General features: G+C 39.0%; 1 protein-coding gene across 2 annotated transcripts in view; it reads left to right on the top strand.

The window, feature by feature from the left end:
* The window catches only part of LOC124595237, a 179,759-nt gene that overhangs the window by 150,942 nt on the left and 6,257 nt on the right, over positions 1 to 22,560 (top strand). Inside the window, exon 8 of one of the 2 annotated variants that reach the window (XM_047133894.1) lies at positions 3,928 to 4,112. In XM_047133894.1, coding sequence (XP_046989850.1) covers positions 3,928 to 4,112 — 185 coding nt within the window. Of the gene's footprint in view, positions 1 to 3,327; positions 3,821 to 3,927; positions 4,113 to 22,560 lie in introns of those variants that run through there. The other variant, XM_047133896.1, reaches the window with a different exon arrangement.

Raw genomic sequence — 22,560 nt, forward strand, 5'->3', positions numbered from 1 at the left:
GGTTGGAGCTGAGTGGATGGCTTCTTTATTACCACTAAGAGCATAGTTCACTCACTTCAGGAAATCAGTCCTATCACTCCCAGTGATGTTAAGCAATCTGGGCCCATCTTAACCTGATCACCTAAAGCTACTGGCAAAAGCCACACCTCCCAAAAAAATGAGAGTGGTCAGAGGGTTTGAGGGCAATGTATGTTGTGAAATTGTTTGCACAACCTGACACTGGATCAAATAGATACAAAATTCAGAACACAAGGAATCCAATTCATGATAAGGCTTTTGGTCTGACACCAGATGCACCACATCAGCAACAGAGACACCAAAAGTTGCAAAGGTAACTAACCCAAGCAAATATTTAGTACTTGATCATTTATCACCAATTATGTAATGGAGTGGACAACTGACTTATAAACTGGCTATGAATTGGCCAAGAACAGAAAACTTCTTTTTGTTACAGCTTACAAATTGACACTCAAAAATTGCCACAGTGGGGACCCTAGCCTGGTGTACAACTATGCGTTGAGTAGACACACAGTGGCCCCTGTGTGACTTGTAGAACACATTTCAATGGAAAGTTTGTTGTGGGCTTCAGATAATGGAAAACATGGCAATGAAACAGTGTGAATATTAATGTCCATTGATTCCTGTAATGACTCCTGTAGAGGTGGGGATGGGGCGAGGGTAGACATCGACATACCTCTGCTATGTGACCCGTTGTTTTTTTTTTTTTTTTTTTTTTTTTTTTTTTTTCAAATGCCAAGAGGCCCACTGCTTGGGGCAGGGTGCCTGTTAATGCTGCACAAAACAACAACATTGTCAACAATGGTGACATCATTCCAAGCCTCTAATTAGTAATTCACAGCATGGGAGGCCTTGAACAACTGTGAACCTCTTCTAATACAGGTTCTGCAAACTGAAGAGTACATTGAAGCACCTCCTTTCCTGGAGCCATGCAAATGATGGTCTCTCTGACCATAGTGTGTGCATAAGGCTCCAAACTGGCACTTATGACTGAGGTCAAAAAGCTTGGTCACCCTAACTTGGAACAACTGCTGCAGCTGCTTGTGACAGTGGTAGAATTCAACTCATGCCTTGACCACATGTGTATGCTTGTGGTGATAGGATGGTAGCAAACTACACAGATTGTCAAAAGAAAGTGATGCTGGTTTTGCATAGGAGCTAATTGGTACAATGAGTGATACATGTGATGGTGTATTCACAATAAATAAAAAGCCTTACAGACCTTTGTGTTGGGCACCTGGAACACTATGAAATGTTGGTAAAGCCACTTCTCATAAGCTTACCAGTCTTCACAGATTCATCAAATGAGCTAGCCTGAATAATGCAGCCAACTGCTGCTCCAACATAGCCATATGCACCTGAAGTTGGTGCAAAAGTGACTGGAGTAAAGCCTCCACGGAAGAGCCAAACAGCAGAAAAAATACAGAATCCAAAACACACAAAAACTCAACCCTCAATGTTGCCTCTTGTGTTCTAAATAGGAACACAAGGAAACAAATGACTGTAAAAGAGATACAACTAGCATACAATGACAGTATTTACATGTGTGGAACAGATTTAACATCTGTGTCACTGGTGTTTTGCTGCACGTGCATAGCAGATCTCGTGATGGCGGTTGCTGATGGTCTGCCCTTGGCAGCCACCTCAGATAATTGCAGACATGCTGTTCTAATGTCAGTGTGCACACTACTTTTGCCACAGCAGCCTGTTTTATGTCTGGTATGGTTGGTGAGTGTAGTAAACAGCAGATTACCACAGTTACTTTTACTGCTTCCATTATTTTTATACGAACAGATGTGTTGCATCATTCCAATAGGTCATGCAGACATGTTGCTATTGTGATGGCTCCTGGGCCGATCAGAAAGCCCAAGGAATACCAACAGATGGTATGCGTAGCTGCAGTGACCAGCTAATCTAGTGACCATTTTATGTATTTATTTTTAAATTTTAATTTTTAGTATATTTCTTCTTCTCATGTTAATGTGTGTTTCAGTGACTAATTGGAACAGTATATACAAGAAAGGCTGCGTGTATAAGTACTTGACACCCAGTCGTAAATCATAAAATTATCTGTGGTAGTTTAATTATAGGGTTTAAGAAAGCACCAGAATTTCTGTATTATTGTTTGAATAAAATCTGATTCATTTCTGACTGATATTATCCATGAAATACTTACAAATAAGAATTACACATTTTCACATATTCCCAAGCAAATGATTCGCAGGTTGAATGAACAGTAATGCCTCCACCTTCGTTAATTGGGTTTGGATGGGAACGTTTTAATAAATCAAATGCACAAATAATCCTTAGAATGTGATCTTTAATTACCAATATCCACTTCTCCACATAATCACCAGCGAATTGGAGACATTGCTGCCAACAGTGAACAAGTTTTCTGAAGCCGTCATGGAAGAAGTCGGCACTCTGTTTCCGCACCACAGTCTCACAGTTCTCTCCACATCTTCATCAGAAGCATAATGATGTCCCCGCAGATCATCTTTCATTACTGCGAACAGATGGAAGTCAGATGGTGCCAAATCTGGACTGTATGGAGGATGCCGTACGGTGGTGTCCTTTCATTTCACTAGTGAGCATCCAGGCTACCCATTGTGCACAGATCTTCCAATAGCCAAGCAAAGCAATAATGTGACCCACACCTTCTTGTGAAATGCCAACTGTGCTTGAAAATTCTCTCTGAGTGATGACAATCATCCTGTATTTATATGTCAACATTTTGCTTGTGAAACTCAGTGGTTGCTGTCACAGGACGTCCAACTCTTTGATTGTCATGCAGGCAGATGTTCCCACCTCAACATCTTTAAACTTACTCACTCAATGACATGCAGTACTCACATCAACACAGTCACCATAAACTGCTTTCATTCTCTGATGAACCACCTTTGGGGTGACACCTTCTGTTGTCAAAAATTCAATGACTGCATGTTGCTTAAATTGTATTGACCAACCGTCTGCACAGGGTTCCATACTTTACCCTGTAACAACACAACTGTTTAGTCCAAAGGCTTCCCGCCAACTGGAGCTGTAGAGAAGAGACTATGGAACAAGCCAGTACCTGCTGCATACCAATGCTGCCGACTATTGAGGAGTTACAAAGGTGGAGGCATTACTATTCAGTCAACCCTCATATCAGTAGTTCATTTTACCCTAAATGTCTAAGTTCAAAACCTGCAAGTTTTATAACTAAATACACTCCACATTTCCATGAGTTCCTAAATTAATAACAACATTCTCTTTTCTTTTCAAAACTTGTTTATTTGTTTAACAGTATTGATCTTTTTTGTTTAACAGTGATGAATCTCCAGAATTGGTGAGTCGCCAGTGTATGCTGAATACTCTGTCTGGTGAAAGACAAACTTCTCTTCTTGCATTCTCATTAATCTTCACATAAGAAATGGAACCCAGTACACAGTAAACTACAGCTCTTACAGACTATGTAAAGTTGCAGTGAAACACTGTTACAACCCTCATTGTTACAAATGCATAACATACTGAAACAACTACTTCTGTATATTAAATGGGAACATTTCATAAAATCTGCTTTTTGCAAGAGAAGTGTCTTACTATGTAGATCAGTGTTATGAAATGCACATAACTATGTAATAAATGATACATATAGAGTGTAATGTTAAAACTACAAAATGTCTTGTAAGCATACCACAGTTTGTTCCATGATAGCATGTCCCCAGCCTACCTGCTTTGTATAAAATGTTTTTCCATCCTTACAACAAATAAACTTAGACTTCCTGGTGTTGCAAAAAATATACAACACAACTGGATCCTGCGTTTGTAGTAATCAAACTATAACATTTCATCAAGACTTTTTGCTACATTATTACAATGTTGTTGTTATGTGTGTCATTGTGAAGCAGTTAAATTTCCTGTTGTTAGGAGAGCGTCACAAGCCCTCCTCATGTAAACCCTCCAGCTACCACAGCAACTTCGCAAACAAAACAGGTGGCATCATCTCCAGTTCAAGCAACATCAGTGACACCAGCTGTCACCAACACTCATGCACCACAGCATCCATTCTGCATCACTGAGGGCCGGTTTATAGACCATTCAAATTGCAGGAGGTAAGACTTGTCACTGTTGTGACTACATGATATTAAGCAAAGAACAACCCACATCAGTATATTAGCAACAGATTTACAAAAAGATACCATCAGCTAGATTTGAATTATGACTAGTTAACTGTGTATTTAACACATCCAGAATGTTTATTTCTGATTCTTCATGTGTTCAGAATAAATATTTTATTTTTCATGGATTTTATGGTAAAAAAATAGACACCATTACTCAAAACTATTTTATGCATAGTCTTCCATCATAGTTTTTTTAAAAGCCTCAATAATTTTGTCCAGTGTTGAACAACTTCAAATATTCTACATATAATTACACAGAATAGATGTTAATCACTGAACAGAATTAATTATCTGGACTTTTAAAATAATTGTGTCAAATACTGTGAATAAAATAGTTTGAATATTCTTAGAATCACTGGTAACTGCTGGCAAAAATGTTGCAATCAGTAAAACACAGTTATAAATATGGGGAAAAATATTAGTCCAGTTATGTTTTTGAGCACTTTGAGACTTCTAGATACAAACCTGGCAGAGAATGAGATCGCTAATGCATTGGTTTAAATTCAATTTGCAAATTTACTTGCAAGCAAAGAATCAAACAAAGGAAACATTACAAAAAGGTGGCCATACATTTCAAAGTAGACTTGCAGCAGATACTTTCATGAGTCAGTGTACAGAGCAGAGCACAGCTAGCAAGACACTGAATAAATGTTCTGAATGCTAACAAGTGTCAGTTTGTAGTACATGTAACACAATTTAAACATTTTGTAGTGTTTTCTAAATTCCACTGAAACTCGTTACAAATCAGATTAACTCTTGACACTGAACTCAGCACTAATATTTACTTGCTTACTATTTTAATGTCCCAATGTAGTCACCTATAATTGCGACAAGTCCATACTACCACTATGCTGAACCACTTCATCACAAATGGCTCATTGATCTCCCGGTCTTACCGACACAGACCTCCACTCTTCAACGACAATAATCGGCAAACCATATTCACTCCAACAATGACAGCAACAAAAAACCACTCTTCCTGCCTACTCCAGAGCTTGGTCACATGATCAACTGCTGCAGTCAAGTCTGTTATTTTCCCTGGCCCATCTTATCAGATATGCACTTTACACTGTTTTGTATACATTATGAAAATTCAGTTAACATATTCTTAAATGTACATTTATTTAAATCTTATCCAATAACTAAATGTCTACACTTTATCCTTTTAATTTATTATTTTACTTTTGTTCAGAAAAGAAATTACAATAGCTAGTCAAGTACATGTCTGTATTCTACTGTGGCACCATGAGACTCAAAGCACATTCCTTAATTTTTTTTTTTTTTTTTTATGAACATAATAAATCATACTTACATAAATTATTACATCATACTCCCTACTGCAACATCAACATGCTGAAGCTAAATAATAGTCTTTGTGTGCAGAATTCTGTTGTATCACAGCTTAATTCAAAATTATAAATAATTTAACAATTTGTTTTTGTGCATATTGCACAACGAGCTTGCTTATCATATAACCGATGTCAACCCTATTTGTTTGTGTGTCATATGTGTTAATAAGAAGCCTGCTAACACTTATTACGTGTTATAAATAAATAAACATTTAAACTTTAATGACTTCTAAATCAGAGCCATATAAATATGGTAATAATTTTAACAAACAATGGAAACTACAGGTTTCGATGTCAACAATGTAAAGAAAAGATAGAGTACTACCATGAAGATGATGCATTAAGTTGTAGACAGGCAGACTTGAAAGACACTTACACATTAGGTTTTGACCATAGCGTTCATCAGACAAAGAAAGGGAAACACACACCATTTATTTACAACACCTAGTACATCTCACACACACATGATCTCAAATCTAGCAGCTCGGATCAGAATGCAACTGTCACATGTAGTGGAAGCAACAATCTGGAGAGGGCAGGGAAGGTAAAGGATAGCAGTGTATGGGTGGGGCTCCATAAATGTCCTTTCATTTTCTGTACTGCAACTGTAGGCAGTTTTCGCTATTTTAGTGGATATGCCATACTTTTAATGCAACACATTCAGTTGCCAGACCACCTTGGCATTCACCTCCTTTGCAGCCAGGTGTGTTAGCTTTGGGCTTTCCCCAGTGCCATGTTCTGTCCACAGATAAACCCGTCCTCAGTCGTTTTACTCCTGCTGCAGCTCCGGCCAGCCTTCTCGATTCACCTAGCCTTGCCATATACAACAAAAAACCAGTTCTCCACTGCTTGCCTCCATATAGCACTCAACAGACGGCTGAATGGCCTCCCCCCCCCCCCCACTTACCACCATTTTGTGTCAATTTTGCCCATCACATTTGAGACAAAGTAGCACAGAGAATACACTCCTCAATTAAAATTCCAAGTGATTACTTATTAACTGGCCCACAAAGGTGTGTGCTAATATTGTTGTTGTGTATTAGACTATTAGCCAGCCTGTCCATCACCTTATATGTAACGCAGTTTATCCACGCTTTTGTTTCTTACTCTAGAATCATATGATCTCATAACACTTAAATCACACAAGAGAAAACTGACTTTGGTTGACACTATTCATTGCTAGTTGATAGTGTTAATTCCAGTCCTCGTTGTCTTCAGTCTGCATAAGGCCTTTTTTTTTTTTTTTTTTTGGCGGGGGAGGGGGTTCACCAGTCTTTTGACTGGTTTGATACGGCCCACCACAAATTCCTCCCTTTTGCCAACCAACCTCTTCATCTCAGAGTAGCACTTGCAACCTATGTACTCAATTATTTGCTCTGTCTTCCTGTATAGTTTTTCCCCTCTACAGCTCCCTCTGCTACCATGGAAGCAATTCCCTGATTTCTTAACAGATGTCCTATCATCCTGTCCCTCCTCTTTGTCAGTGTTTTCTGCATATTCCTTTCCTCTCCTATTCTGTGCAGAACCTCCTCATTCCTTACATTTTCAGTCCATCTAATTTTCAGCATTCACCTGTAGTACCACATCTCAAATGCTTCAATTCTCGTCTGTTCCGGTTTTCCCACAGTCCATGTTTCACTACCATACAATGCTGTACTCCAGACGTACATCCTCAGAAATTTCCTCCTCAAATTAAGGTCTATGTTTGATACTATTAGACTTCTCTTGACCAGAAATGCCGTTTTTGCCATGGCTAGTCAGCTTTTGATGTCCTCCTTGCTCTGTCTGTCATTGATTATTTTGCTGCCCAGGTAGCAGAATTCTTTAACTTCATCTACTTTGTGACCGTCCATCCTGATGCTAAATTTCTTACTATTCTCATTTCTCCTACTTCTCATTACTTTAGTCTTTCTTTGATTTAGTCTTAACCCATATTCTGTACTCATTAAATTGCTCATTCCATTCAGCATATCATGTAATTCTTCTTCACCTGCACTCAGGATAGCAATGTCATCAGCAAATCCTATCACTGATATCCTTTCACTTTAAATTTTAATTCCACTCTGGAAACTTTCTTTTACTTCCATCATTGCTTCTTCAATGTACGATTGAACAGTAGGGGGGAAAGACTACATCCCTGTCTTACACCCCTTTTAATATGAGCAGTTCGTTTTTGGTCGTCCATCCCTTTTATTGCTTCTTGGCTCTTGTACATATTCTATATTACCCGTCTCTCCCTGTAGCTTACCCCAATTTTTCTCAGAATGTCGAACATCTTGCACCATTTTACACTGTTGAACCCTTTTTTCAGGTCAACAAATCCTATGAACGTGTCTCGATTTTTCTTTAGTCTTACTTCCATTATCAACCATGACATCAGAATTGCCTTTCTGGTGCCTTTACCTTTTCTACAGCAAAACTAATAATCATCAAGCACATCCACAATTTTCTTTTCCATTCTTCTGGATATTATTCTTGTCAGCAACTTGGATGCTTGAGCTGTTAAGCTGATTGTGCAGTAATTCTTGCACTTGTCAGCTCTTGCAGTCTTCGTAATTGTATGGATGATATTTTTCCAAAAGTCAGATGGTATGTCCCAGACTCATACATTCTACATGCCAATATCAATAGTTGTTTTGTTTCCACTTCTTCCAATGATTTTAGAAATTCAGATGGAATATTATATATCCCTTCTGTCTTAGTTGATTTCAAGTCTTCCAAAGTGCTCTTAAATTCTGATTCTAATAATGGATCACCTATTTCTTCTAAATCAACTCCTGTTTCTTCTTCTATCACATCTGACAAATCTCCCCCTCATATAGGCATTCAATGTACTCTTTCCACCTATCCTCTCTCTCTTCCGCATTTAACAGTGGAATTCCTGTTGCACTGTTAATGTTACCACCCTTGCTTTTTTGTATGCTGAGTCAGTCCTTCCAAAAATCATTTCTTTTTCTATTTCCTCACATTTTTCATGCACCCATTTCATCTTAGCTTCCCTGCACTTTCTATTTATTTCCTTCCTCTGCGACTTGTATTTCTGTATTCCTAAAATTCCTTGAACATTTTTGTACTTCCTCCTTTCATCAATCAACTGAAGTATTTCTTCTGTTACCCAAGGTTTCTTTATGGTTAACTTCTTTGTACCTATGTTTTCCTTTCCAACTTCTGTGATTGCCCTTTTTAGAGTTACCCATTCCTCTTCAACTGTAATGCCTACTGAGCTGTTCTTTACTGCTGTATCTAAAGCCTTAGAGAATTTCAAGTGTTGTCTCCTCATCCCTTATCACTTCTGTATCCCACTTCCTTGCATATTGATGCTTCCTGACTAATCTCTTGAACTTCAGCCTACTCTTCATCACTACTACAGTGTGATCTGAGTCTATACCTGCTCCTGGGTATGCCTTACACTCCAGTATCTGATTTCAGAATCTCTGTCTGCCCATGATGTAATCTAACTGAAATCTTCCCATGTCACCTGATCTTTTCCAATTATACCTCCTCCTCTTGTGATTCTTGAACAGAGTATTCGCTATTACTAGCTGAAATTTGTTACAGAACTCCATTAGTCTTCCTCCTCTCTCATTCCTTGTCCCAAGCCCATAGTCTCCTGTAACCTTTTCTTCTACTACTTCCCCTATAACTGCATTCCAGTCCCCCATGACTATTAGATTTTTATCTGTTAATTATACTCTGGCTGGTAGCCTTTTTTAGTGGATGCAGCCTTACACATCAAGAGTTTAAAGAACATACTTCACACACCACTCAAAATGCTGGTAGTCTCCGAAACAGATTGATAGCCAGCAGTTCACTATTCTTGTTATGAATAATATTCTGCAAGTCTCCTTGTACTGCAGCAGAATTATACTTTACTTTTTGACATCTGTCACAAGAAGCCATTTTATTAATGTTTCCAGATGCTTGCCTGCATTTTACATTTTCCACTCCTCTTTGCCAAAACTTCTATACCTAAATAAAATCCCCTTAAAAATTATATAAAATTGAGCAATTTTCTTATGTCCTTTAATTCCAAAGTTGATTTTAATTAACTTCAATGTTTGGTCTCCTCAAGTCCTTACAGATGTATTTGGTCTTATTCTCTCCACTCACTTATTTCATGTACAGTATTTGTAGTTCTTTCTCTACTCCATTCCCTTTACTTTCTTCCCCAACCAGTGGTAACCTTGACAAGGCATCAGCCCCATTTTGTCTGTACCTTTAACATATCTTCTCATAATAATATATTTATACTTACACAACAAAATCTGGAATCTGCATCCTCTTTTCCTCATTTAAATGACCCATTTCATTTATTTTGTCATATATTACTTGTTCAGTACACATTTCATAACATATCTAATCTATCCTTTGTAAATGAGCCTTGACTTGCCTCCTTTCAGTTCTTTAAATTTTGTTCTCTTTCTGTTTCCACCTGCATCAAATTCCACCACTCTGTCCTTCACAAAAGTGCTACAGTCATGTTTGTACAAGAAATCCATACCCAAAATTATATTCAGTGCCAAACCCTTTGTCACATAACAATTTATATTAAAAAATAATCACTAATTTCAAATACCAATGATATTTCTTTGCTGATGGGCTTACCAGATGCTCCAGTTGTTGTCTTAATCCTTACTCCTGTAACTGATAGTTCTATTAATCTTAAACATTTAATTTGTTGCCAAAAAGATTCAAAAATTGGAGATAAACTTGAGCCAGAGTTTAATAAGGCTACATCTGCAGTTCCTCCCACATTGATATAAATTATTGACTGCTTCAGCTCTGTTCAATAATAAATCACCTTCTATTTCACTTCTGCTTTCTTCCTACATAATCCAAATACCTTTACATCTGCCTCCAAAATCCACATCACTATCCACTTCAAAAAGATCCTTAATGGCACTTGAAACAGTCTCTTCTACACTTTGTTCCTCCTATTTATTAGCAGTTTTAAATTTTAATTCATCCCATTCTTCAGGCAACAATGCTTTGTGTAATTCCGCATATGATCATTTTAATCACAATCAGCCTCCTCCTGTCCATCAATTGACATCATTCAGACTTGCATGCTCGCCATTTAAGGAAGCATAGGTCTCAGTTTTATCCTCAGGGCAAACTATAGCAGTTTCCATATGATCACACATTTCCATTTCTACAATTAACTCATAACCATAATTATCACCTGCAACCACAGGCACATCAACATTATCAACAAATAATTCATCCACATCTGCTACATTATCACAGACACCACACCCTTTACACTACAATGAATAATCCTTTCTTTACTTTCAGCATAATTCTCCCTGTAATTCACTGTAGACTCTTTCCTTTCTTCCTTTCCTTTCTTCATCACACTCATTATTACTGTGAACATTGGCCCTTGTTTCCATATCCACTTCTGTTCCCCCTTTTGATGAAACTACAACATCTGTCTCTGATATGTCAATGAATTTTGTTGCACTTCAACCAATATTGTCCTCTGATTTTGTTTCTCTCTTAAATAATCTCATCAATGCTAAAATTGTATTGTTCTATTACTGGTATTGACCTTTGTGCCATTTTCTCTTTTTATCTCTGTTTCTGTGATTATTAAATCCTCCCCAAAACTTTTGATTACTTAAGACAGCATTCATATGACACTTATCAATTTCTTTATTTTCCTTGCTAATTTTATTCCTCATCCCATCATGTCCTTGTCTGGTGCTGTTCACATCATAATTACCATTCCCCATGCAGACATTAAGTTTTTTGACTGCCTATCCTGTCCGTTTGCATCTGGCAATTTGTCTATTCTCATACCTTCCCTATCACTCCTCTGATCAAAACTGTCCCTTCTCCCCCCAAAATTTCTGTTATCCTTTTGAGGCCTGCTTCTCCAATCTCTATCCTGATTATTTTGACCATTTATATCCTCTCTCGGCCTGTTATTGTGATTAATTACTGTGATTTATTACTGTACTCCTTTTTACTATTTACCCTTTCACAGTACCTGCCATTCGTTCTCCCTCTGTTCCATGTATTTAGGTCTATAACAAAAACCCTGTCAATCTTCTCCACAAAATTTAGAAATTCCTCCACTGACTTTGTTTCACTATGAATCAAATCCCACTGCAAGTGCTCTGTTAACCTTTTCTTTACTATTGAAATTTCTGTTAGCACACCCAGTGGTCTATCCAAGCAATGTAATTTATTTAGTTCTCTAACAAAAAAAAACCTCTCTCAAACTCTTCTTTCCACTCTTATAACTAAGTCCATTCAAAAAGTCATTCTGCAATCTTAGTTGTTTTGCCTGACCCCCATATTTATTCAAGAACAAATTTTAAAAGATCACACACCTTATCTGCATTTTGGCTGCCCATGTTTAAGCACCCCCTTCCAACAAATTTTATTCCTGCCACATCACTCTTTCCTGTCACAAAGTCATCACTGCATGCAGCCAAAAAGCCAACTGCATGGTACTTACTTTCCCCACTAAATAGTTTTGACTGATATCCATGTCCCAAAGAACATCTCAACAACACATTTCCATTCCCTGCTGCTGCATTCATAATTGTTTCCCTCAATACATTAATTTCCCCTTCTAGTTCCCTTTTATTATTGCAGATACTCTTATGAAAGTCAGAAATTCCCACTTCGATTAATTTAATTTCTGCCTCTGTCTGTCTTTCAAGTAATGTACAGTTTTGTACCTGCACCTGAATTTTCCCCACAAGGTTACTTTGCACAGCTTCTGTTTTTTCTCATAACACTATTTCCATCCCTCTACTCTATTAGAGAGTTCTGCAACCCTTTTAACATTATTTTAAAGCTTATTTTCTACTTCTGCAAATTTATTTTCCAGCTGATCAATTTATTATACACAGCACTGATTATATTTCCCAGCTCCTCACTATTCTTTCCAATTTTAGATTTTATCTCTTCAAATTCATAATCAAAACCAGATTTTATTTCACCAACTGGTTTCTCACTTACTGTCTTTATGAATGAATTCAGTTTACTTTCTGGCACCCATCCCTCTTTATACTTTAATATCCTAATGCAGTCAATTACAATCACAACAAATCTGTACTACCACTATCCTGAACCACTTTATCACAAGCGGCTTGCCAACCGCCCAATCTTGCCAACAAAAACCTTCGCTGTTCCAGTGACAATGATCAGAAAACTGTATTCACTACACCAATGACAGTGTCAAAAGACCACTCTGCTTGCCTACTCCAGAGCTCGGTCACAAGACCATCTACTGCTGTCAAGTCTGTTACTTTCCCTGGTCCTCCTTATGGAAAATACATGTTACACTGTTTTGTATACATTATGAAAATTAATTTTTTAAATCACATATATATACATCTTATACTATAACTAAATGTCTCTACTTTATCCTTTTAATTTATTATTTTACTTTTGTTCAGAAATGAAATCTCAAAATCTAGTCAAATACACAACTGTATTCTGTTCGTCACTGTGGCATTTTGAAAGTCAAAGGTCATTTCTTTTTTTTATGAACATTGCAAATCATACTTATGTAAATATTATATCTTAATCTCTACTGCAATGTCAACATGTTGAAGCTAAATAATAGTGTTTGTATGCAGAATTCTGTTGTATCACAGCTTAATTAAAAATAATAAATAATTTAACATTTTGCTTTATATTATGTCTGCTAATCAATGTTATGTATTATAAATAAACAAACATTTAAACTTTAATGACATCCAAATAAGCTGTCATATAAATTTGGTAATAATTTTATTGTGCTCTAGGGATTCCAAAAATTCCAGAAATGTCCTTATATTATCTTTACCTTAACTGTAGGCAGTTTTGGCTATTTTAGTACATGAACAATACTTTTATTGAAACACATCAGTTGCCAGGCCACATTGACATTCACCCCCTTTGTCACCAGGCACATTTTCCTCAGGCTTTCCCCAGTATCATGCTCTGTCTGTGGACAAGCCAGTACTCAGCCACTTTACTCATGCTACATCTCTGTTCAACTTCCCCAATTCACCTAGCCCAGCAATACACAACAAAAAAACCAGTTCTCCACCACTTGCCTCTGTATAGTGCTCAACAGATCAGCCAAGCCGCTGGTTTGTCACAATTTCTTCTGATATGATTGGTTGCCATAAGTTTGTTTCACTTAAAATCTTGTGTTGCAGGAAGTACATGGGTGATTATCTGAGGATATGTCACTCACATGTATAATGTTTGCAGTGACGTAAGTGTAATGATTCATATGTTTGTAAACTTGTACAGTGGAATTCCTTTATATAAAAGGAATGAATTGTGGACTATGGCACATGGAGACAGCAGCATTTTCATTAAATGCAGAGGCATCAGCCCTGATACCAGGCCCATCTAGCCTTTTAACATTAGCCAATATCATGTTGCTTTGGTAATAATGTAGCAGGGCTGAATGCAAGGATAAAACACAGCTGTTAAATTTCCTGAGGGTGTGCAGCTCCACTGCATTGTTTAATGATGATGGCATCTGCTGAAATAAATTATTTTGGAGGTAAAACAGCCCCTCATTTGATTCTCTAAGGAGGATGTTGTAAGAAGAAAAAACAAATCTGAAGTCCCACAGGTCAGAGCAAGGAACGTTTTGATTCCTTAAAAGGGTGAATGGCCTTTCAGACCACAATGCACAAATTTTAACAGTAAAACGTTTTTGTACTCAAACAAAGGTTATATATAATTACAAACTAAGTAGAAAAGTTAATCCAATGGCAATAGAGAATTTTTTAAATCTCGTTAAGAAACAAGATGACAGGATGTTTATAGTGCTGCTAACATAGATGAAAAATATAATGCTTCCCTTGACACAATTATCATGCTCTTTGAAAGCTGCTTTCCATTAGAATGTTTTAAACAGGGTACTATTAGTAAAAGACAGCCTGGGTGGCTGACTAGTGGGATAAGGTTGTCATGAAGAAGAGACGCCTTGCCACGGTTAGCGTGGCTCCCCCCGCCGGAGATTTGAGTCCTGCCTCGGGCATGTGTGTGTGTGTGTGTGTGTGTGTGTGTGTGTGTGTGTGTGTGTGTGTGTTTGTGTGTGTCTGTTTTGTCCTTAGTGTAAGTTAGTTTGAGTTAGATTAAGTAGTGTGTAAGCCTAGGGACTGATGACCTCGGCAGTTTGGTCCCATGGAAACTTACCACAAACTTAGACAGACAGATTCATGACAATTGAGCTATAGTAGTCCATTACAAACAGTATTGTAAGATGCTTAAAAATGTTATTAGGTAGGCAAATAGAATACCTAATTCACAGGATAAAATGAAATCCATACGGTTAGTTCTGAAGGAAGTGTTTGGTCAGAACCAAAAGGTTGATCATATAAAGTCAGTATATAGTGAAAATATTTCTGTTACTCATAAGTTAGACATGGGTACACTATTTAACAGTCGCATTTTGAACATAGCTGGTGAAATAAATAAAACTTAGTTTCTACAGGGAATCATATAACACTCTTAGAAAATGACTTTCCAAGACTGGTATCTGAAATACTCCTCTGTGATACTGACAAGGAGGAGATTGAGTTAATAATTAAATCACTAAAGACTAAGGACTGTCAAGGATATGATGGAGTATCTAGCAGATTACTAAAGTACTAAGTTGTACATGTTAGCCCTGTGCTTAGCCATATTTGTAATTTTCCCTTTAGGAATGGTCAATTTCCTGAACAATTAAAGTATTCAGTAGCAAAACCACTTTATAAAATGGGAAAGGGATAATGTAGTCAATTTTAGGCCCTTTTCTATGCCATCAGTGTTTGGTGAAGCTATTGAAAAAGTTGTATATGTAAGGATAAATGATCATTTCACTTCATACAATTTGCTGTCAAATGTACAATTTAATTTTAGAAGTAGTTTAACAATTGAAAATGCAATATTCTCTTTTCTCTGTGAGGTACTGAATGGATTAAACAAAAGGTTTCAAATGCTAGTCATATTTTTTGATTTAACTAAGGCATGTGATTGTGTTGATCACAAAATATTGCTCCAGAAGTTGGACCATTATGGAATTAGGGGAGTAGCTTACATTTGTTTCACCTCTTACTTCAAGAACAGACAGAAAAAGGTCATTCTCCATAGTACTGAGAATGGTTAGTGGGGTCTGAAGGAGCACAGTTAAATGTGGGTTGCCCCAGCGATCAGAGTGGGGCCACTCCTGCTCCCTATTTATATAAAGGATATGCCTTGTAGTATTACAAGTGATTCTAAACTATTTCTGCTTGCTGACAATACTACCTTGGTAATAAAAGACATTTTGTGCAATGTTGGCACTGTTTGAAATAGTGCAGTCCAAGACATGAGTTCATGGTTTGCAGAGAAAATAAACTAATGCTAAATCACAGTAAGACTACGTTTATACAGTTTCCAAAACACAGTTCAACCAAATCTGATGTTTTTAAACTACACAGAATAGGCATATGATTAGTGATACTTAACAGTTCAAATTTCTAGGTGCTCAGATAGATAGTACACTGTCATGGAAAGCCCAAGTTCAGGATCTTGTCCAAAGAATTAATACTGCCACTTTTACAATTTAGAACAGTACCTGAAGTAAGTGATAGTTCAACACAAAAAGTTATCTATTTTGTTTATTTTCATTCAGTTATGATTGTATGTCATTATATTTTGGGGCAACTCTTCCTATTATCAAAGGGTATTTTTGACTCAGAAATGGATGGTTTGGGCAATAAATGGTATAAGTTTGCAAACCTCTCGTTGACCCCTGTTCATTAGTCTGGGTATTCTGACACTGGCCTCTCATTATATATATTCTTTACTGTCATTTCTTATTGACAATTTCAGCTCATTCCCAAGAATTAGCAGCTTTCACTCAGTTAATACTAGGCAGAAATCCAATGCATTTGGATCATACCTCCTTGACTCTTTCGCAGAAAGGTGTGCAGTATTCTGCTACATCCATTTTCAGCAAGCTACCACAAGAAATAAAAAATCTTACCAGTAATCCACGCACTTTCAAATCCAAACTAAAGAGTTTCCCCATGGTCATTCCTTCTATTCTGTCACAGAGATCCTTGAAAACATAAGCTGATTCCTGGGTTATATTTTTGTTTACATAAACTTACAGCTTGAAATCTTTATTGGATTCATAAACATTTTACACTCCTGGAAATGGAAAAAAGAACACATTGACACCGGTGTGTCAGACCCACCATACTTGCTCCGGACACTGCGAGAGGGCTGTACAAGCAATGATCACACGCACGGCACAGCGGACACACCAGGAACCGCGGTGTTGGCTGTCGAATGGCGCTAGCTGCGCAGCATTTGTGCACCGCCGCCGTCAGTGTCTGCCAGTTTGCCGTGGCATACGGAGCTCCATCCCAGTCTTTAACACTGGTAGCATGCCGCGACAGCGTGGACGTGAACCATATGTGCAGTTGACAGACTTTGAGCGAGGGCATATAGTGGGCATGCGGGAGGCCGGGTGGACGTACCGCCGAATTGCTCAACACGCGGGGCATGAGGTCTCCACAGTACATCGATGTTGTCGCCAGTGGTCGGCGGAAGGTGCACGTGCCCGTCGACCTGGGACCGGACCGCAGCGACGCACGGATGCACGCCAAGACCGTAGGATCCTACGCAGTGCCGTAGGGGACCGCACCGCCACTTCCCACCAAATTAGGGACACTGTTGCTCCTGGGGTATCGGCGAGGACCATTCGCAACCGTCTCCATGAAGCTGGGCTATGGTCCCGCACACCGTTAGGCCGTCTTCCGCTCACGCCCCAACATCGTGCAGCCCGCCTCCAGTGGTGTCGCGACAGGCGTGAATGGAGGGACGAATGGAGACGTGTCGTCTTCAGCGATGAGAGTCGCTTCTGCCTTGGTGCCAATGATGGTCGTATGCGTGTTTGGCGCCGTGCAGGTGAGCGCCACAATCAGGACTGCATACGACCGAGGCACACAGGGCCAACACCCGGCATCATGGCGTGGGGAGCGATCTCCTACACTGGCCGTACACCACTGGTGATCGTCGAGGGGACACTGAATAGTGCACGGTACATCCAAACCGTCATCGAACCCATCGTTCTACCATTCCTAGACCAGCAAGGGAACTTGCTGTTCCAACAGGACAATGCACGTCCGCATGTATCCCGTGCCACCCAACGTGCTCTAGAAGGTGTAAGTCAACTACCCTGGCCAGCAAGATCTCCGGATCTGTCCCCCATTGAGCATGTTTGGGACTGGATGAAGCGTCGTCTCACGCGGTCTGCACGTCCAGCACGAACGCTGGTCCAACTGAGGCGCCAGGTGGAAATGGCATGGCAAGCCATTCCACATGACTACATCCAGCATCTCTAGGATCGTCTCCATGGGAGAATAGCAGCCTGCATTGCTGCGAAAGGTGGATATACACTGTACTAGTGCCGACATTGTGCATGCTCTGTTGCCTGTGTCTATGTGCCTGTGGTTCTGTCAGTGTGATCATGTGATGTATCTGACCCCAGGAATGTGTCAATAAAGTTTCCCCTTCCTGGGACAATGAATTCACGGTGTTCTTATTTCAATTTCCAGGAGTGTATTTAATATGTTATTAGTTTTCTGTTGTAATTTCATGTGCTGGCATATTCTGTGAACATGGAGCTCTGCTTCTCAATTTATGGACTTCATCTATGGAACTAGACATTTAAAACAAAATAAATATAACGGTGTAGGTAGATTAGAAACATTTTAAAAGAGAAATGGACAGGTTGAAGTTGGATGTAGTCAAAAATACCAAACTGCAGAAGTGGTAAGAACAGTATTTCTGGCCATGTGAGGGGGTATCAATACAAAATCAAATAGGGTTAATGAAGGAGTAGGTCTAATAATGAACAAGAAGAGAGACATCTAGGTGAACTATTATGAAGAACAGAGTGAATGGATTATCACAAACCAAAATAGACAGAAACACACCACAGTAGTAAAATAATACATGCTACTAGCTCTGTAGGTGAAAAAGATATTTAAAAAGGGTATGATGAGATAAAAGAAATTTGTCAGTATACTAAGAAAGGAGAAAATTTAACAATTTTTGGGGGCTAGAATTTAGTAGTGGGAAGAGGATGAGAAAGAAAAAGAGCAGGAGATCATGAAATGGAGGAAGAAGGGGGAAGCTGCCAACCAGAAGTTTTCACAGAGCACAGTTTAATAATTGCAAACACTTGGTTTATAAAAATGACAGAATATTGTGTAATGAAGAAGTTTTCAGATAGATTGCATTGTTGTATACAGAGAATTAGAAGCAATGTTTTAAACTTCAAAAGAGTTCCAAGAACAGTTGAGCACTCAATCAATAATTTATTAGTTGCAGACATTGCAGACAAAAGGTTCAGGTACTGTAAAAAAAAGTAGGAAGCTAGAAGATGGGACTTGGATAAGTTAACACAACTGGAAACTTTTCAGGGTTTCAAAGATAGTATTAGGCAATGACAAACCAAAACATAGAACATGAATAGAACAGAAAAGGAATGGGAAGCTTTGTGAGATAAAGTAGTGAATGAAATAAAGGAAGATTTACATAAAAAGACAGGTCCTAGCAGAAAATCTGTGATGACTCAGGAGATATTAAATTTAAATGAGGAAAGTAGAAAATATAAAATACAGCTAAAGGAACTTGTAAAATGAAATACATATGTCTAAAAAGTGAGACTGTCAGCAATTGTAAAGTGGCAAAACAAGAATGACGAAAGGAGAAATGCAAAGCTGTAGAAGCATGTGTAACTATAGTTAAGGTAGATGCTGCTTACAGGATAATTTTAAAAAACTCTGGAGGATAAAGCAGCAGCTACAGGAACATCAAGACCACAGATGGCAAGGAAGTTCTAAGCAAAGAAAGGAAGGTTCAAAGGCGCAAAGAATAAATAGAAGGGTTATGGAAAAGAAGTAAATTTGATCACAGGTGTGAGTATTACCAAAATGTTTGTTTAATAAGTCATGGTTGCAAGATGGTAACAGTTTACCTACAGAAAGCTGGTAGTAGCTGACCTGGGGGAAAGTCAGTTTGAGTTTTAGAGGTATAGGAACATTCTAAGTAATACTGGCACTATGATTTACCTTAGAGGATAACAGAAAGTCTAGGCTAGAATGACAACAATATAAAATTGATAGATTACCACCACATAAAGAAGGCATTGAGTGGCAGACCCACACACTGAAAGAAGACTGTTAGATATCGTACACCATCAGTAAAGTCCTCCTTCAGACATAGAAAAATATACACACACACACATTCATACATGCACAACTCACACATATATGGCCACTGTTGTTTCTGGGCACTAAAGCATGAAAGTGGTGAGCAGCAATCTTGGCTGAGGGGTAGCTGAGGGGCAGAAGACAAATGGGGCATTGAGGGCGAGGGATATTAGGGTATGGATGGAGGGGGGAGGGAGATGCTGTAGTGCTGCCTGTGCGAGTGTGCAGGGATATGATGGGGCAGTGTGGTGAGCTGTTAGTATCAGGTGTCTCTGGTATGGAGGAAAACTGGAGAGGAGAGAAGCAGAGAAGGGAAAACGACTATGCAGATGTGCTGGGTGGATAGCAGGTGTGGGTAAGGATGGAGTGGGAGCAGTAAGGGGATAGAGGCAAGGTGGAACAGGGACTAGTGAAGTCAAGTACACCACGATGCATGACATGCTCAGCAACTGGATGATCCTGCTGTCTCTTGGTTACAGTTTGGCAGTGGCCATTCATGAAGACAGACAGCTTGTCAGTGGTCATGCCCACACAGAGTGCTGAACAGTGGTTGCAGCAAAGTTGGTAGATCACATAGCTGCATTCACAGGTGGCTCTGCCTTTCATGGGTTATGAGATGCTTGTGACAGGACTGGAGTAGGTGATTGTGGGAGAATGTATGGGTCAGGTCTTGTGGCTACATCTTTTACAGAGATGTGAGCCACCGGGCATGGGGTGGGAGCAGGGGTGGAACAGGTATGAACAAGGATGCTGCATAGGATGGGTGGATGGCAGAGGAGGGGACAATAGTAGGGACAATATCATTCATGATCACTGTGACTGGCTATCCCCTCACCCACAACTACATCTCCTTTGAATGCATCACCTAAAAACAAACACCATGGTACATTCATGGGCACCTGCATGGCAACATCCTATGCCAAACTCTTCATGGGCCATCTGGAGCAATGCTTCCTAACCACCCATAATCCCAAAACCCTCACCCGGCTCAAGTTCAATGATAACACCTTCATGATTTGGACTAACAATGAGGACACCATATCCACATTCCTCCAGAAGCTCAACACTGTCTCCTCCATTCATTTCGCCTGGTCCTTCTCAGTCCAGCAAGCCACCTTGCTGGAGGTAAGCCTCCAGCTTTCAGATCCACATCAGACCTACCAACCACCAACAATACATTCATTTTGATGGCTGACAACTATTCCTCACCAAGAAGTCTCTTCCATAAAGCCTAATTACTCATGATGCAGTAATGAGTAATCCCTCATCATATATGTTGAGGTTCTCACAGAGGCTTTCATGGACAAAAGTTACCCTTCCTTTCACAGACCAAAATTATCCTCACTACCTTGTTCAGAAACAGATCTCCTGCACCTTATCTCTTTAGTTACCTACCATCCCTCACATACCATAGCAGGTCATTCCCATTTTCAAGAAGGGTCATAGAAAAGACATGCAAAACTTTAGGACTATATCTCTGACATTAGCCTGCTTTAAAATTTTGGAACGTGTTTTGTAATTATGTATTACAACATTACTGGAGATCTAAAATCTCCTCTGTAGGAAATAACATGGGCTTCAATAACAGTGATCACGTGAAACCTAGCTTGCACAGTTTGTCCATGAGAGCCAGAAAGCATTAGATGCTGGTGTCCAGTTGATGCTGAGTTTCTTGACTTCAGAAGACATTTGACACAGTTTCACCCTACTGCCTAATGAACAAAATACGAGTGTATGGAATATCAAACCAGCTGTGTGTTTGGATTGAAGAGTTCTAGCAAATGGAACACAGCATGACACTCTCAACGGAGCTAAACTTGTGGACATAAAAATATCTCCGGGCATACCCAAAGGGAGTGTTATAGGACCATTACCACTCATAACAGATATAAACAACCAAATGAATAATGTCAATAGTTCCACAAGGCTGTTGCCTACAGAGAAGTCACAGTGCCTGAAAAGTCCCACAGATGATTGACACTTGGTGCAGGGACTGGTAATTTACCCTCAACATAAACAAATGTAACATACTGAACATAAATAGGCAGAAAGACCCACTACTGTATGATTACATGATTGCAGAACAATCACTGGAAGCAGTCACATCCATAAAACATCTAAGGATATGCATGTGAAACAATTTAAAGTGGAATGACCACATAAAATTTATCACAGTAAGGCAGAAGCCAGACAGATTCATTGGAAGAGTCCTCAGGAAGCATATCCCACTCACAAAGAAAGCAACTTACAAAACCCCTGTTTGACCAATACTTTGATACTGCTCATTAATCTGGGATCTGTACCAGGTAGAATTGATATATGAAATAGAAAAGAGCCAAAGAAGAGAAGCAAGTTCTGTTACAGGTTTATTTAGTAATCATGAAAGCTTCACAGAGATCCAGAGGCAGGTGATGCAAAGAGAGGCATTCTGCGCATGGTGTGCTTTACTGTTAATTTTCCAAGAGTGTGTATTCCTAGAAGGGTCAAACAATATGTTGCTTCCTCATACGTATATCTCACGAAATGACCATGAACATAAAATTAGAGGGATTCTGGCTCACATAGAGGCTTACTAAGAACGTTCTTCTCACAAACCATTCTCACCTGGAACTGGAAAGAGGTGGGAGAGTGACAGTAGCAAGTGCCCTCGACCACACACCATAAGAAGATGGCTTGAAGAGTATAGCTGTTGATGTAAACTGGTCAGAAAGGAGTTCTCCCTTGTGACTCAGTACCAACCAGGACGGGAGCAAATGAATCATGTTCTCCATCAGGGTTTCATCTATATGCAGTCGTACCCTGAAATGAGAA

This window comes from Schistocerca americana, chromosome 2 (assembly GCF_021461395.2).
Source record: "Schistocerca americana isolate TAMUIC-IGC-003095 chromosome 2, iqSchAmer2.1, whole genome shotgun sequence".
NCBI classification, from domain to species: Eukaryota; Metazoa; Arthropoda; class Insecta; order Orthoptera; family Acrididae; genus Schistocerca; species Schistocerca americana.